Source organism: Ictalurus furcatus, chromosome 7, assembly GCF_023375685.1.
Source record: "Ictalurus furcatus strain D&B chromosome 7, Billie_1.0, whole genome shotgun sequence".
Taxonomy (NCBI): Eukaryota; Metazoa; Chordata; class Actinopteri; order Siluriformes; family Ictaluridae; genus Ictalurus; species Ictalurus furcatus.
Window position 1 is genome coordinate 24,674,488 of NC_071261.1, and position 14,596 is coordinate 24,689,083.

General features: G+C 39.5%; 1 protein-coding gene across 2 annotated transcripts; it reads right to left on the bottom strand.

Annotated features, from left to right (window-relative positions):
• Positions 1 to 3,273: 3,273 nt before the first annotated feature.
• si:dkey-171c9.3 (uncharacterized) lies at positions 3,274 to 10,164 on the bottom strand. Of its 2 annotated transcripts, XM_053629404.1 has the most exons (3): positions 10,113 to 10,164; positions 8,215 to 8,283; positions 3,274 to 7,831 (listed from the first exon to the last, which is right to left on the bottom strand). In XM_053629404.1, the coding sequence occupies exon 3, from the start codon at positions 7,697 to 7,699 to the stop codon at positions 6,734 to 6,736; it is 966 nt and encodes a 321-aa protein (XP_053485379.1). In that variant the 5' UTR covers positions 7,700 to 7,831; positions 8,215 to 8,283; positions 10,113 to 10,164; the 3' UTR covers positions 3,274 to 6,733. The 2 variants fall into 2 exon arrangements, with proteins under 2 accessions (XP_053485379.1, XP_053485380.1); XM_053629405.1 differs by lacking the exon at positions 10,113 to 10,164 and having other exon boundaries at positions 8,215 to 8,920.
• Positions 10,165 to 14,596: the final 4,432 nt, after the last annotated feature.

The window sequence follows — 14,596 nt, forward strand, 5'->3', positions numbered from 1 at the left end:
AAATGGGAAATTGATTATATCAAACTAGACTGCAAAATACCTGGTATCAGTCACATCTGTTTATTATTGCTTTTGAGCTACTCATTTACATGAATGATAATCATTATGCAACAGTGGAGTACTGGTTTCACATTAACACAGTTACATTTGCAGCATGACTGAACTGCATCTGAATTGAAGTTAATATTCAGAGAATAAATAGCAAATATTATGAGAGCAAATTGGCCATTGCTTAGTCCTATTAATAATGACTATTTGGAAGTGCCCTTGAAAACAATTGCTTTGTAACACTTGAGTTGGAAGCACTTCCTTTTCTGAGTCCCTAGCGTAGGCTTCAGTTATTTAGTTTGGACTGTGTTACGGGCTGTGATTTTAAAAGCTGTGAACAAAAGCCACCTTGCCAAAAGAGAACCAGTGCCAGAGCTGTGATAAGACTGTGATTGGCCCCAGGACTATAAACGTTGATGAAGGCGTGAATCAAAAGTTACTCCCACACATAAGATACATAAACACCTACTCACAGGTTAAAACAGAACATTTTCATATAACCATACCTGAAAGATAAATCATGTATGCAATACCCTAAGTAAATAAATACAACCAGGGATATAATCAGGGTCCAGATTTTAGTGAGGTCCACATTGCAGAAGTGTTTTATAGTTAAAATATCCCAATATTAAATGTGTACTACATCAATTGCTAAACAGCTCTGACTCCAGTTAGACCAGAATCTATTGAGTTAAATATTTTGGTTTCAAAGACAGCATGTTATTAAGAAAAATCACTGGCAAATACAGCAACTCAAAATGTAACTAACATTAAGTGTTTATTTAATAGCAAACTACAGAGCTTGCAATTAGCAAGCCGATTTACCTGCCATGAGAAGTTTAAAAAATTGGTTTGCATTTCACAAAAACCACCAATTGCCCTCATGAACACTCACATCTATATCATAGCTTTGTCAAATATTAGCCTATAATATTAGTAGTCTTGGACTGAACATTTTCCCCCCACAAAATAGACTACATTTTGCTGCCACATCATTTGGACGTCACTGTTTCCCTAATAAATTTGACAACTGGACATATGTGAAAGGGGAAAAAAGCAACCTTCCAAAAGTACTGAGATCCAGATTCGGTGTCCTCAGAGATAGTTATGGCTGTGAAAAAAACATTGGTCTACATTGATACATAGTGCATATGTATATGAGCTTATACTGATGAATCAGAGTGGATCTACCTAAAATTGTTTTTTGTGGTTTACTCCACAAAACTGTGGTGTGGCTGTGGCTCAGGTGGTAGAGCGGGTTGTCCACTAACTGTAGGGTTGGCAGTTCGATTCCTGCCCCATGTGATTCCACATACCGAAGTGTCTTTGGGCAAGACACTGAACCCAAGTTGCTCCCGATGGCAAGTTAGCGCCTTGCATGGCAGCTCTGCTACCATTGGTGTGTCTTGCTAGAGCTTGTCATCCCACACCAATAAGTCTAGTAGCCATTAAGATTTTTTTCTGAACTAAAGGAAAGTTTGGGAAAGACAAGTTTATAACAAGTTTGAGATCTTGAATCAATTGTTTCCTTGTCTTTGGCACTATTTTGAAATCTCCTTTCCTCTCATACCTCAGAGAAATGATTACACTTGGCAACAATTATTTAGGGTTGGGGAAGTGCCCTGGGTTTGAGACCATGAGTCCAGCGCAAATGTCATCATTTTAGCTTTGCAAATTATTTATTTATTGATTGCACTGTCATTCATTTTTTCATACAATCAGTAACAATTTTATCTTGGCCAGGGTTTTCCATTGTGGGACACAAAGCAGGAATACACCAAGGATGAGAAACCAGAACTCTGTGGCTGACCATAATAGTTTTGTGCTTTGTCTGCAGATTGTTCTGTCATTTATGATAGAATTCATATTGGACTTTGGATAACATTGCTTATTATTTGTTTTTTTGTGTTTATTAAAATGAATACTGCTGATATGCTGATTTTGCATGTGAAAGGAACATAGAGTGTTGTTATTATTGGCTTAAGCAACAGTATTGTCATGCAGTAAATACCTTGCCAAAAAAGCAACTAAGACTAGCGCGAGTTCGTTGATGCTTAAGCTGGTTAATGTTAGACAATGCTTTTCTGGTGTTAGTTTAGCTGATCAGTATGACCAGACTACATTCTGGAAAATAGAAACTACTCTGCTGGGAAAATAAAACAACCTATTAGACCACCACGAACTGCATAATTCATTCTGCCTTGAAGCATACATCCAGTATGGCCAGCTTCTTTAGAAGCAAGGTTTTGTTAACAAGTATACTCAGGATGGTTGCTTTCTTTCAACCAAGATTGTCTAATTTTTCCCCCCATTAGGTTCATTTCCAGGCTTATGGCTACTGACCTCTTGCAAAAGAAAAAAAGAAGAAGATCTTTTGCCTTTTAAAGTTGGCATCGCCAAAGGCTATGTCTGATGTAACACATTATATAATACAGCACAATGTGGTTTGGTACATAGCCTTTGTCTTGAACGGATGAAAATGGAAGACAGATGTTTGGTCAAACGGGACAACAGAGAGCTCTGGTTAACGTGTGTGGCATCTGAGCTGCCAGATTAGTTTCCAGCCCATGTTGTAACCTTCCAAATGAATGCAAGACCATAAAAACCACAAAGTCCAAAGTCCAAATTATATCTACCAGTCCAAAGGCATTTTTTCTGATTAAAAATAGCCTACATGGGTGGTAAAACTCCCAATCTGGCAACCTTCCATGTTAGTGTCTGTCACTGGCTATAAATGTATATGTGTGGTCTTTTTTGTGTGTTCACTTTGATGACATTATTTCTGAAGATCGTTTCGAAACAGGAATGAACTCAGAAACCTGCTCATTGTCCATCCATCCATTTTCTGTACCACTTGTCCATACTGGGTCATGGGGAGCCTGGAGCCTATACCAGGGGGCATGGGGCACAAGGCAGGGGATCCATCCCATCCATCGCAGGGCACAATCACACATTCACACACCCAGTCATACACTTTGTACATGCAAATCAGCCTACAGTGCATGTCTTTGAACTGGGGGAGGAAATTGGGGTACCCAGAGAAAACCCCTAAAGCACAGGGAGAACATGCAAACTCCGCACACACAGGGCCATGCCGGGAATCAAACCCTCAACCAGGGAGGTGTGAGGCAAACACGCTAACCACTAAACCACCTTGCCCCCCTCCTCACTGTCACTAGTGAGAACATTTTATTTCATTTGCTAATATTTATTCCCCTTCTATGTTAAACTGGCATGGATTTCCTTCTAGGTTGAATTGATGAATTGGCATGGTATGTGAATGTGTGTATTTACAGACATCCTTGAGGCCTGCTTGGGTGTAGAGAGCCCTTACGTAGATATTTTTGGCTCGTGGTGGAGAAAAATAAATCTGTGTGATATAGCTCCCAGGAAAAGCTGGGATTGGAGCTGGGAGATTTTCCAGGCCCCAGTCATCCAGTCAAACTCATACATCTTAGCTCTTTTGTAATCACCCTGTCCTTCTTTCCTTCTTTCCCTCCGTGGTCACGTTCCAGCACTCCTCGCTCGCTCTCCTGCTCCTTTTCTCTTTTTGTGGCAGTGGAATTCCCTAAGAAACTGAAATAAATACTTGTCCAGATGCACTAACAGGCGTGGACCCTTTGTGTCTTCTCTAAACCGCAGCTACGATGTCAGCAGCCTGTGTGTGTATGGTTGTTGTTACACTCAAATAGTGGTCGCCAAGAGTGGGAGCGAGTGGGAGGTGAGAGTTCACTAAAGCACATTCCTGCCATGTTAGGTATCTCTGCTCTGGGAGTATTAATGGAATGCTGTAAAAAGTCTGCTTTTACAGGCTCCAAACATCCATTTGAATCCCAAAGTAGAACACGATGGCGTCATACTACACACTTCAGCATTGCTTTTTTATTGTTCACTAACAGCATATTCAGAATATCACTGATGCATGAAATGATATTTGCAAATTCAATACAGATAGATAGATGGATAGATGTTACTCTTTTTCACCGATTTGAGATCAGAGTCAGCTTTTCATGGGTGTGATTAGCATTTGGGCTGGTCAGATATGTCCGGGTGTCCATATTAATGTGCTAATATGAAATGGGTTAGTCATCTGTGTTTTATTATTTCATCCTTGAACTGATGTCCAGCCTTTATTAACATAATGTGAAGGTTACGTAGGCGAGCACAGTTTCAGCAGATGTTCATAACGCTGTTGGCCTTGACTCATGTTTCCACCCAGATGAGTGTCCAGCTGGGTGTTGCGCTACGTTGATGAGCATCTTTCTGGATCAGCCTGGTGTTATATTCTGCGTGATGCAGTTTTAGCCATTTTCATGTTCTCCCCTGCAGATTGCTCCCATGCAGAGTTGATCATCGATATTCTTCCAAAGTGAGTTTGAGTGATTTCTATCATGAGTGACTGTCAGGTAATGATGTCCAACTTTAAGTGATGTAGCAGATTTAAGTACAAAATCGAATGCACATTTTGTCATGTTTTAATCATCACAAGTCCAGGAGAGAGTACAGATGTGTGTTAACATAGCTGAACCCAATTTATCATTTTTGGGGGGGATCAGCCTGCTCTTTTACTTATTCTGTGTAGTTCATCGATAATCATTTCCATGTTCTCATCTGTAGGTTTCACATTACACTGTGTCAATCACATGTTAATCCATAATAACAGAGAATCCTTTTTTAGACGGATATTCCGTGCTAATTGATTCAAGCTTTAGTCCAGAGCCACATGGCTCATGAGATGCCCCAGGAGAGAGGTAGAAATCTTAGAGTGCCCTCTGCTGGTGGCAGTCCACAGTATTGGAGGAGAGATGTCATCAGATGGCCCACGGTCCAGCCGGGAATCTGAGCTTGCAGAGAGACGCCGCAGAGCTGAAGTGCAACAAATGCATCATTAACATATGTATCAGAAAAGCAGGTATACTGATATTTACAATATACACCAATATAGATCAACACTTGTCATTTTTATATAAACACATCAACTCCATAATTTGCCATTTAAATGAACTTTACTTATAGTACAGCACTGTTGAATTCTCAAATCTGATTGGTCAGAATTCAGAACTTTCTGTAACAGCAGAAATTATAGTAAGGCCTGCTATAATTTTATAACAGGTTTATATTAATGTGCTCCTTTCTATGGTCACAGCTACGGTAATTCACACGTACCCTAGCACATGCTCCACATAAGACTACTAATAAACAAATAAACAAAAAAACATGCTATTATTGTACAAAAACAAATGTACTGTATCACCATTGATATGGTGAAGCTTTTTATTGGAGATGTTTATTGAACATTCTTGCAAGGAGTTTCCAATTTAAGCAATTTGTATCATTCAGAGATGAAGCTGTACATTTAGGTTTTCCACCAAAGGAAAGTCTTCAGGATGGAGCATGTTGTGGTTTGCAGTTTGTGAGTGGACAACTGTTTATAGCTATTATACAGTAAGTGAAAACAGACTAACTAGTTGACTGACATTCCAAACACGAAATTTAATCAAAAATTGCTAAAAAAAAAAATACAAATAAAAGTTTGATGTATCATTCTTTAATAAATAATAAAATGTACATGTCAGCAAACTGCTGTAGTATAAAACACCTAGAGATGTGCTGTTATAGGGAAAAAAAAACAATCAACTTTCAAGGTATAAGCAGCTTCATATCGTGTTGCATCACACCAACTCGTCACTGATTATTTTCCTATAGCAGCACACTCCCAAGTGTTTTATTCCTTATTTGAAAACACACAACACATACATATTACATATAATATCATTCATTAGAAATCATATTATATACACACATACATATGCTTTATACTGTATACAGTATGTTATGGGTTCTTTAGGGATTCATTAGGGTAGTTAATGGTTCTTCATTTCCAAAACAGTTTCTAATTAGTGCATTCTCTGAACCTCTTTTACCCACAGAATCTTCCAGTGTTAGACCAAATGGACAAACTGAAGAACACTTTGGGTCCCTAGATTTAACCTCTAACCTCATTCTGATTCGGAGCCCAAGTTCAAAACTGCAATATCAAACTTCACATATGGATTACATTCAGTGTGTAATTTTAACCAAAATATTTCTGTTGCTGAATGTGCTTGTCAGTTAGGTCAATTTGTAATATAGAAGTTCCCATTTGAGACGCTGCAGCCCAGATCAGGACACACTGCAGCTCCTGTGTATCATGGCTCAGTGTTTCAGATATGAAGGCCCTCATCACATCTTGTGATGCTATTGAGGAACTCACTTTGCATCTTAAGTGACAGTTTGAAGCTTCTCTTATGGAGCACTTGAGCACTTCGTGCACAATGTTCTCAGCAAAAATGTGCTCCAGTGTCCCAGTTCTGGAATCAAGTGGGATATAATTAGACTCTGATTTCACATTAGAGCATTCATTGGTTTTGGTTTGATGGGAGTTTGCGATGTGTACACTTGTATTTAAATATTGATCATTCCTTTGTTCCCGTAGCATTGGTTCTGATGCTGGATCAGGTAGCTGTTTGCTTGTGGCATGTTGTAATGAACCACTTCCCAGCTCTGAGAAAGCCTGGACCAGTGTGTTAGTGATTAGTCTGCCAGCCATGGCTATCAGAGCCTCCACAGGAGGAATATCTGGGATTGACTCTGACAATAAGGTATCACTCAAAGCTTGGGTTGTGTTCTCAAAATAAGATGGGATTTATTGGCTTGTTCTGTCCTCTCTCTTGATTCTCATAACCTCTGCTATAGATGTCATAATGATCTCCTCTGCCAGGTGGTTGGCCAGGACCTGCACACCTCTGACGGGTGTTTCTATATTTCTGTTGCTGACTGCTTGGGATGCAGTGATGCAGTGGATGATATCTGCTGAGAGCTGTGCCGCATAGTCTGAAATCTCACTCTGAAACCTGTTTTCAGTTTCTGTGCCATTATCTTCCCCAAGCTGTGAGCACGCTAGTGAGAGCGAACGCATCAGCCGAACCATAAACTCTGATTTGTCTACTGTGCTGTCAGTCAACTTGTCCTCCAAGAGAGACTGTTGATCTTTAGGGGTGGGTGGAGGGGTTGAGGGTAGGAACTCCTTTGCGAGTCCGCCTTTCAGCTTCCTGGTGAAGCTCGAACGGCTCTTCATCATCTCTGGCAGTAATGGTGTACTTGGAGGAGCATCAGGGTAGTCAAGGGAGCCCAGATGGGCCATATCATCCAGAGTAGTAGGATTGGTGGTAGACCTTTGGTGATAGATAAGATCTATTTCCCGTGCAGGCCCATCTTGGTCACAGTGGTGCATGGAGGAACAAAGGTAAGATGCAGGCTCACTGTGGACTTCACTAATGATCTCTTTTTCGTATTTCTGCCTTGTTTGAACATCTGGTTGTTCTTCATATTTCCTACCAGCAGGACAACCATGCCTGGCTAGTTCTTCCAGTGCATTGCTATAGATCTCAGCAGCTAGTCTCTTAGCTAGCTTTTCCTGATCACTCATTGTCCACCTGCTCACCTCACTTTGAGTGATGTTACATGTTTGATCACCATCTTTAGTGAACTCAATGTCTTGTTTCCTCACAGCTGCATCCAGTATGTCTCCGGATAACATCTCAGCAAAGTGGTGAACAACATCTGTCTGAACTGGGTTGGGTCCAAGAGCATTCTGATCCATGTAGTTCATCTTCCCTTCTGATCTCCTGCCTCGTAATTCACTGAAGGCACCACTAAAAGCCTCCAATGTCGGGAGGATAGAGGATGGATTATAGTGAGGTGGAGGATTTGACTGGGTGTTAATCACCACTTCCACTGGATCCTAGAAAATACAAGAATTATTCAGCCAAGGTTGTTTTCAATGGAGCATCTGCAGCAACTGCTGATAACATATTGTATCATGGGTAATTACTGTTCATATAGATTGACAGAGGTTGCCTTTTTTTTGTGTGCATACAACACTATTAGTATGTGGACATCTGACCATCACACCCATATGTGTTTGTACAGGTTTGGGCCTCTTAGTTCCAGTGAAGGGAAATTGTAATGCTTAAGCAAAGACATTCTGGATAACTGTGTGCTTCCAACTTTGTGGCAACAATTTGGGGAAGAAACACATATTGGTGTGAAGGTTAGGTGTCCACATGCAGGCCACATGTGTTATGCATTCTATATTACTTCATGTTGATTCAGTTAATGGGTTACCTGGACATTTGGACCAGTGATCAGCTGACAAAGATTCACTCGACTGCACAACAAGTCTTAAGTCATCATCTATCAAAACATCAAGAAATATTCAAACGATATGGAGCATTATAACAACAAATATTCCAATATTATTTTGCTTTTGTATTTAAACAGACAAATTATCTCCCACCCAAAAATGATCAAAATATTGTGTACTGACTTACCATTAGGATGTTTTTTTTACTAACCCTTCATCAAGTTTACTTAGATAAGATGTGTTTGACTTTGATCTCAGACATCACATATCACGTTTACCACAAAAACACAAGCATGAAAGCTGACTGTGATATTTGAACCTCATCTATGTTTACTGTGTCTTGCTGTGAAGATGTTATCACAGAAAAGAATGTGTGGACAAAAGACTCATACATTTCCTTGCTTTCAAACAGGCCCTGTTTTGCTTACTCCCACTTTCCCCATAACCTTTAAAACCTGAAAAAACTAAGCAAGGGTTTGTGTAAACATGAAACTAACAGCTTAACTCAGAACACAACTGATCGCTGGATAAAAGTCGTTCCAGGAAGTAGGTCATGTGACTGACAGGAAAGAAAGTGGGTTTTGGTGATGACAGACATTTCCCAGTTTTGCTCATCTAAGATCGCCTAATCTACTTTTATAGAGGTTGTGAGAGGGGCCATGTTCTCATTAAAAGAATATGCAGATAAGGTATATTGCAAAAGATTTTTTACATATTGCATTTTATATGGGCTTATGAATAGCCAAAGGAACCGTGTACCAACTGATTAAAAGGAAACTAAAAAGTGGAGGTGACTGTAAGGTGTAATGCACCAGCCTAATAAGCACTGATAATAACAAAATAACAATAGAAATCCTTATAATAAGGAAGAACTGCATAATAATAAGAACTGTATCTGTTTCGTGACCTTGTTTTGTGGTTTCAGTGAGAGACTGACATTTTATTTTCGCTTTATTTTCTCCTAGTGCACCCTCAAATAGATCTCATGCAGAATTTAATTTGAAGTAAACTGCATTTTGAGATCTGGTGGACAGCGAAGGGGTTGCTTTGTGTACAAAAAGTGCTGGGTGGATATTTATTGGCTTGTAAACATAATTCTATCTTGATTTATTTGATGAAGGCATGAAAAATGTGAAGAATAGAGATGTTTCAAGGAAACGTTCACAGTAGAGATGTTTCAAGGAATTACAAAATACTGAATTACGAAAAAAACACCAGGAACGTTTTTTTCATCTCTCCATCACTTGCAGTGTTAGATAATTTACGCACAGGAGCATACATCTGAGTTCAATTCAACTTTTAACTCAAAAAGATATAGTAGTGAAATAATGAAAAACAGATCCGTTCAGGACATGAGAATATGGAAACTTTTTTATATCTCAGTAAGACGATATTGCAAGGATAGCTTGATGGATTTTGTAATAAAGATTCAAAGATACAGAGATTACTTATCTAAACAGCTCTAGATAAGGGCGAGAGGTGGTAGAAGTGTAAAAGTTCCTATCATTTAAACGCCACAAAATTGCCTTTGAAAGCAGACTGTCTTATCTAATCCAATCACATAACGTGTTTAGTATAGTGTTCTGGTTCTCCTGAAGGTTTGACATTAAAACATTTGATGTGCACCTTTTCATTTCATAATGTAAGTGAACCAGATATATTTAGCTGAGGCTTTGTGATATTTAGATGCTAAGTATAATAATAATAATAATAATAATAATAATTATATATATATATATATATATATATATATATATATATATATATATATATATATATATATATATATATATATATAATATTATTAAGATATTAAACAAAGCCGATAAACTAATGCTTTATTGTAAGAGGAGTAAAGACGGTAATAAAATGATCATACCTTCACACAGGAAACTTGAATTTGATGTTAATGTGAGAGCAAGCGGAAGTGAAAATGGGCTTGCAGTTGCTTTCATAAGCCTACATTTACTTCCTCTGTGTGTGTTTAATGCAAATGTGTTTGACAGTATGGTGTATTCATGTGTGGGTAGAGAGAGAGAGAAACAGAGATAATTATAGAAACTTTTAGAAGGTTAATATCCTCCTGACTGACAATAATGAAAAGTATAATCATAATATGTATTTAAAGAGCTATGGTTTTTAAAGAGTTTGTGCTTCAAGGTAGGATAGAATAAAAAACAACAACAACAGTGAATTAAATCATGAAATCGATATGCCAATAATGTATTTAAGAAATTGATGTTATTTGATTAATCTCAAAATCAGTTGAATAGAGCACTCCAGAATCATACACTGCATATGTATCATTATGAAAATAAGTAGTGGGCATTTAATAGTATGTAGAATGATAATACTAAACTTGTTAAACCTGTTATATTACACAGTGTTTAGTGTTTTATTTAGAATCAGTCAAAAAAAAGTCGGTGTATATCATCTCTAACCATATTTAAGTAGTTTCAGCTTCCCAAGTTGCTGTTCTCTTGAACATTGCATCATACAGAGGGAAACAAGGGACACTGTGTTTCTGAGGAGGAAAGAATGATGTAGCGTAGTAGTAAGGTATAGGAGTAACCTGTGAAAACTTCTGCAGACAGTTGGATTCTTATGGTGTAAAGCAAATTCACTGTTCAAAACAACTGAACAAATTGGTGGGTCTCTCTATCAACCTTCGATGCCTCCTACCACAACCGTTGTATCTGCAAGGCCAACAGTATCGTGGACGATCCTTCCCGCCACTCTCATGAACTGTTCACCCTTCTGCCATCTGGCAGAAGGTACTAGAGCATCCGAACTGTCACTAAAAGACTCAGCAACAGCTTCTTCCCTTATGCAGTCAGATTGCACAACACACTGCTGCCTCCTGACACTCCCTACACCTGGAATAGTCAAACCATTCCCAACACCCACCACAGTACATTTTTCACTGCACATCTGCACTTTATATTGCTGCTTTTGGGCCATCTGACCAGGAGGAGGGAGTGGCCAGGGTGTGGGGATGCACACCTGCACACATTATTTGGCTAATCAGTGGGAGAGAGAGATAAAGGAGCACCTGGAAGCGCCAGTGAGAGGGAGAGAGACGCACATGCACTTTGTGTTCTGTTTGTGGTTCTGTTATGTTTGAGTTCTGTTTAAAATTAAAGTTTATGTTTATGTTCATCCGGTTCCTTCCTCCTCCTTGCCCGAGTTTAAAGTTTGTTACAATGGTGCCGACCCAGGAGAGAAGGAAGTCACCGCCATGGTGTCCTCACCTCTGGCGGACGTCATCACGTCCCTCGCCAACCTCCACCAGACCCAACATCAGGCCCTTGTCCAGCTGCGCCGTGATCAAGAGCAGCGGATTAGAGACCTGCTCGACGCCCAGTCCAAGGACAGGAAGGTGCTCCAGGGCCTGGTACAGCAGGCCAGTATTCCAGCTGTGTCCACAGCGCCCATGTCACTCTAACCAAGATGAAACCATAGGACAACCCGGAGGCCTTCCTGGAGCTGTATGAGTGCTCTGCGGTAGCATGGGGCTGGGCCAGGGGACAGTGGGCGGCCCACCTATTGCTGCTTCTGTCTGGTGAGGCCCAGCTCATGGCCCAACAGCTACCGGTTGGCAACATTCTGGAAAACCCGGACCTGAAACAGGCGATTTAGCACTGGGTCAGCCGAACCCCAGAACAGCACCGTCAGCACTTCCAGTTGCAAGTTGCATTTCCAGTTGACCCTCAGCAAGCTTGGCCGCCCGTTTGCCTTCGCCCAGAAGCTCCGGGACACCTGCCAGAGGTGGTTACTGGCCAAGGTACGTGGCACCAAGGATGTAACAGACCTCGTAGTGCTGGAGCAGTTCGTCACCCGGCTTCCGGAAAAGACGGCAGACTGGGTCCAGTGCCACCATCCAGTGTCGCTCAATGAGGCGGTCTAGCTGGCTAAGGACCACCTGGTGGCATATCCGGAGGCAAGCAAGCCCCCCCCCCTCCTTTCGCTCTCTCTCACCATTGTCTCTCTCCCCCGATTAGCCAAATCAGTGCCAGGTGTGCATCCTCACAGCCTGGCCACTCCCTCCTCCTCGTCACAGGCCACTTTTTTTTTTTTACTTGCTTCTACCTTTCACTTGATATGGCTGCTATGCTACTTTTACAGTCAATAGTTTATCTTAGTATATTATAATTGTTAATTTTTTGCACTGGTTCTCCCATACAACACTTCAGTTGTATGTCTAGTTAGCATGCATCATCCTATGTATTTATTATCCTGTGTACTCATTGAATATATTGCACTTGTCTCACACTGTTGTGTATCTACACTTGATGTACTTCTGTATACCGTGCTGCTGTATTGTTATGTGTTGCACCATGTTGCTGACATTGGCATTTCATTCCAGTCTATACAAGTTATATAGAGAAATGACAATAAAACCCCATTTGACTTGACTTGGTGTCTGTGTGTGAATATTTTCCTTACATAAGCTGGAAAAACACTTAATAATCAATAATAAATGCATTGATTTGAATATGGGCAGCATGATAGCTTTACCAGGGTCACAGAGTTTGGGTTGGTGTGGTTCTTTGGGTTCTCTGGTTTCCTCCCATTTCCCCAAAACATGCTGGTAGGTGAATTGGCTATGCTAAACCCCTAGGTGTAGAAGAGTTTGTAAATGTGTGTGCGAATAGTTTATAGTCCCACTTTGGGCTCAGTGTTACATTTACATTACATTTACATTTATTCATTTAGCAGACGCTTTTATCCAAAGCGACTTACAAATGAGAAAATACAAGCAAAGCGATATCAAGCAGAGAACAATACAAGTAGTGCTCCCATACAAGATCCATTAATTGAGTTCTAGAAGAAGCAAAGTGTGCAGAGTAGAGGTGTAAGTGCAATTTTTAATTTTTAATTTTATTTATTTATTTATTTATTTATTTTTTATGAGTTGGTTAGGTGTTCACGGAAGAGGTGGGTCTTTAGCTGTTTTTTGAAGATGGTGAGAGATTCTGCGGTCCAGATTGAGGTTGGAAGTTCATTCCACCACTGAGGAACAGTTAGTTTGAAGGTTCTGGAAAGGGACCTTGAGCCACGCTGAGTAGGAACTACTAAGAGTTGGTCGCTAATCGATCGCAGAGGTTCTCGGTATAGGCTCCGGATCCACCTTCATGCTGAAGATGTTTAAAATTAATACATTTATTTATATGAATATCACAAATGTTACTATAGACTAGTTTTAATTATACCTCGATATATATCATATTGTTAAACAAATGAACAAGTAAACAAATATATTTAATGTGAAGACCATCTTTTCAATTGGTTTATTGCTTTGGCATAATATTTCCTCAAAATACACAATGTGGACATTTGGGTTCTTCCCCAAACTGTTGCCACAAAATTGGAAGCACACAATTGTATATTAGTGTCTTTTGTATGCTGTAGCATTACAATTTCCCTTCACTGGAACTAAGAGACCCAAACCTGTTTCAGCATGACAATGGCCCTGTGTACAAAGTGAACTCCATGAAGACATGATATGTCAAGGCTGTTGTGGAAGAACACAATTGGCCTGCACAGAGACCTGACCTCAACCACACTGAACACCTTTGGGATGAACTGGAGTGCAGACAAGTGCCAGACCTCATTAATGCTCTTGTAGCTGACTGGACACAGGTCCCCACAGCCACACTCCAAAACCTAGTGGAAAGCCTTCCCAGAAACGTGGAAGTTATTAAATATAGGTGTGCTGGTCAGGTGTCCATAAACGTTTAGCCAAATACTGTAGTACTGGTGCACAACTGGAACAATCATGTGATAAATATTACTAGAAAGTGTGAGAAATATTACTAGAAAAATACTAAAAAAATAAAATGTGTTATTTGGGTAAAAATCACTACACTGGCTAAGCTAGAAATAGCTTAATTTTAAACTAGATTAATGTTTTAATATAAAGGAAGCAAACAAACAAAAAACAAACAAATAAAGTGTCTAATCTAAAGAATCGCACAATCAAGATAATTCTAATGTAGTTGTATATATGTATATATATATTGGGTCATTTACAGTATTTGTCCAAAACTTAAATTGCACACAATTAGCAGAAATGAAAAAAAAAATCTAAATAAAATAGTCCTTTTAATACAGTTTATTTGTATAGCTTTTCTTGCTTTTTCTTTAAAAAAAAGTAATCTGCAAATCTTATAATAATAATAATAATTAGGAAAAATAATATTTCCTCTCAAAAATGTGAAAAGTTTGAAGGTTGTATAAATCCTGTAGTATTAATGCCATTTTATTGTTCTGGACGGAAGTTCCACTCGCAGGAAGCAGACAGACTTCCGCATTGATGGAAACAACGACACATGTTGATTTCTATAGGTTACTGAGGTTTTT

Excerpts from the sequence above, each read along its gene's own strand:
- si:dkey-171c9.3 (XM_053629404.1), bottom strand. The coding sequence starts at position 7,699 with ATGAACTACATGGATCAGAATGCTCTTGGACCCAACCCAGTTCAGACA.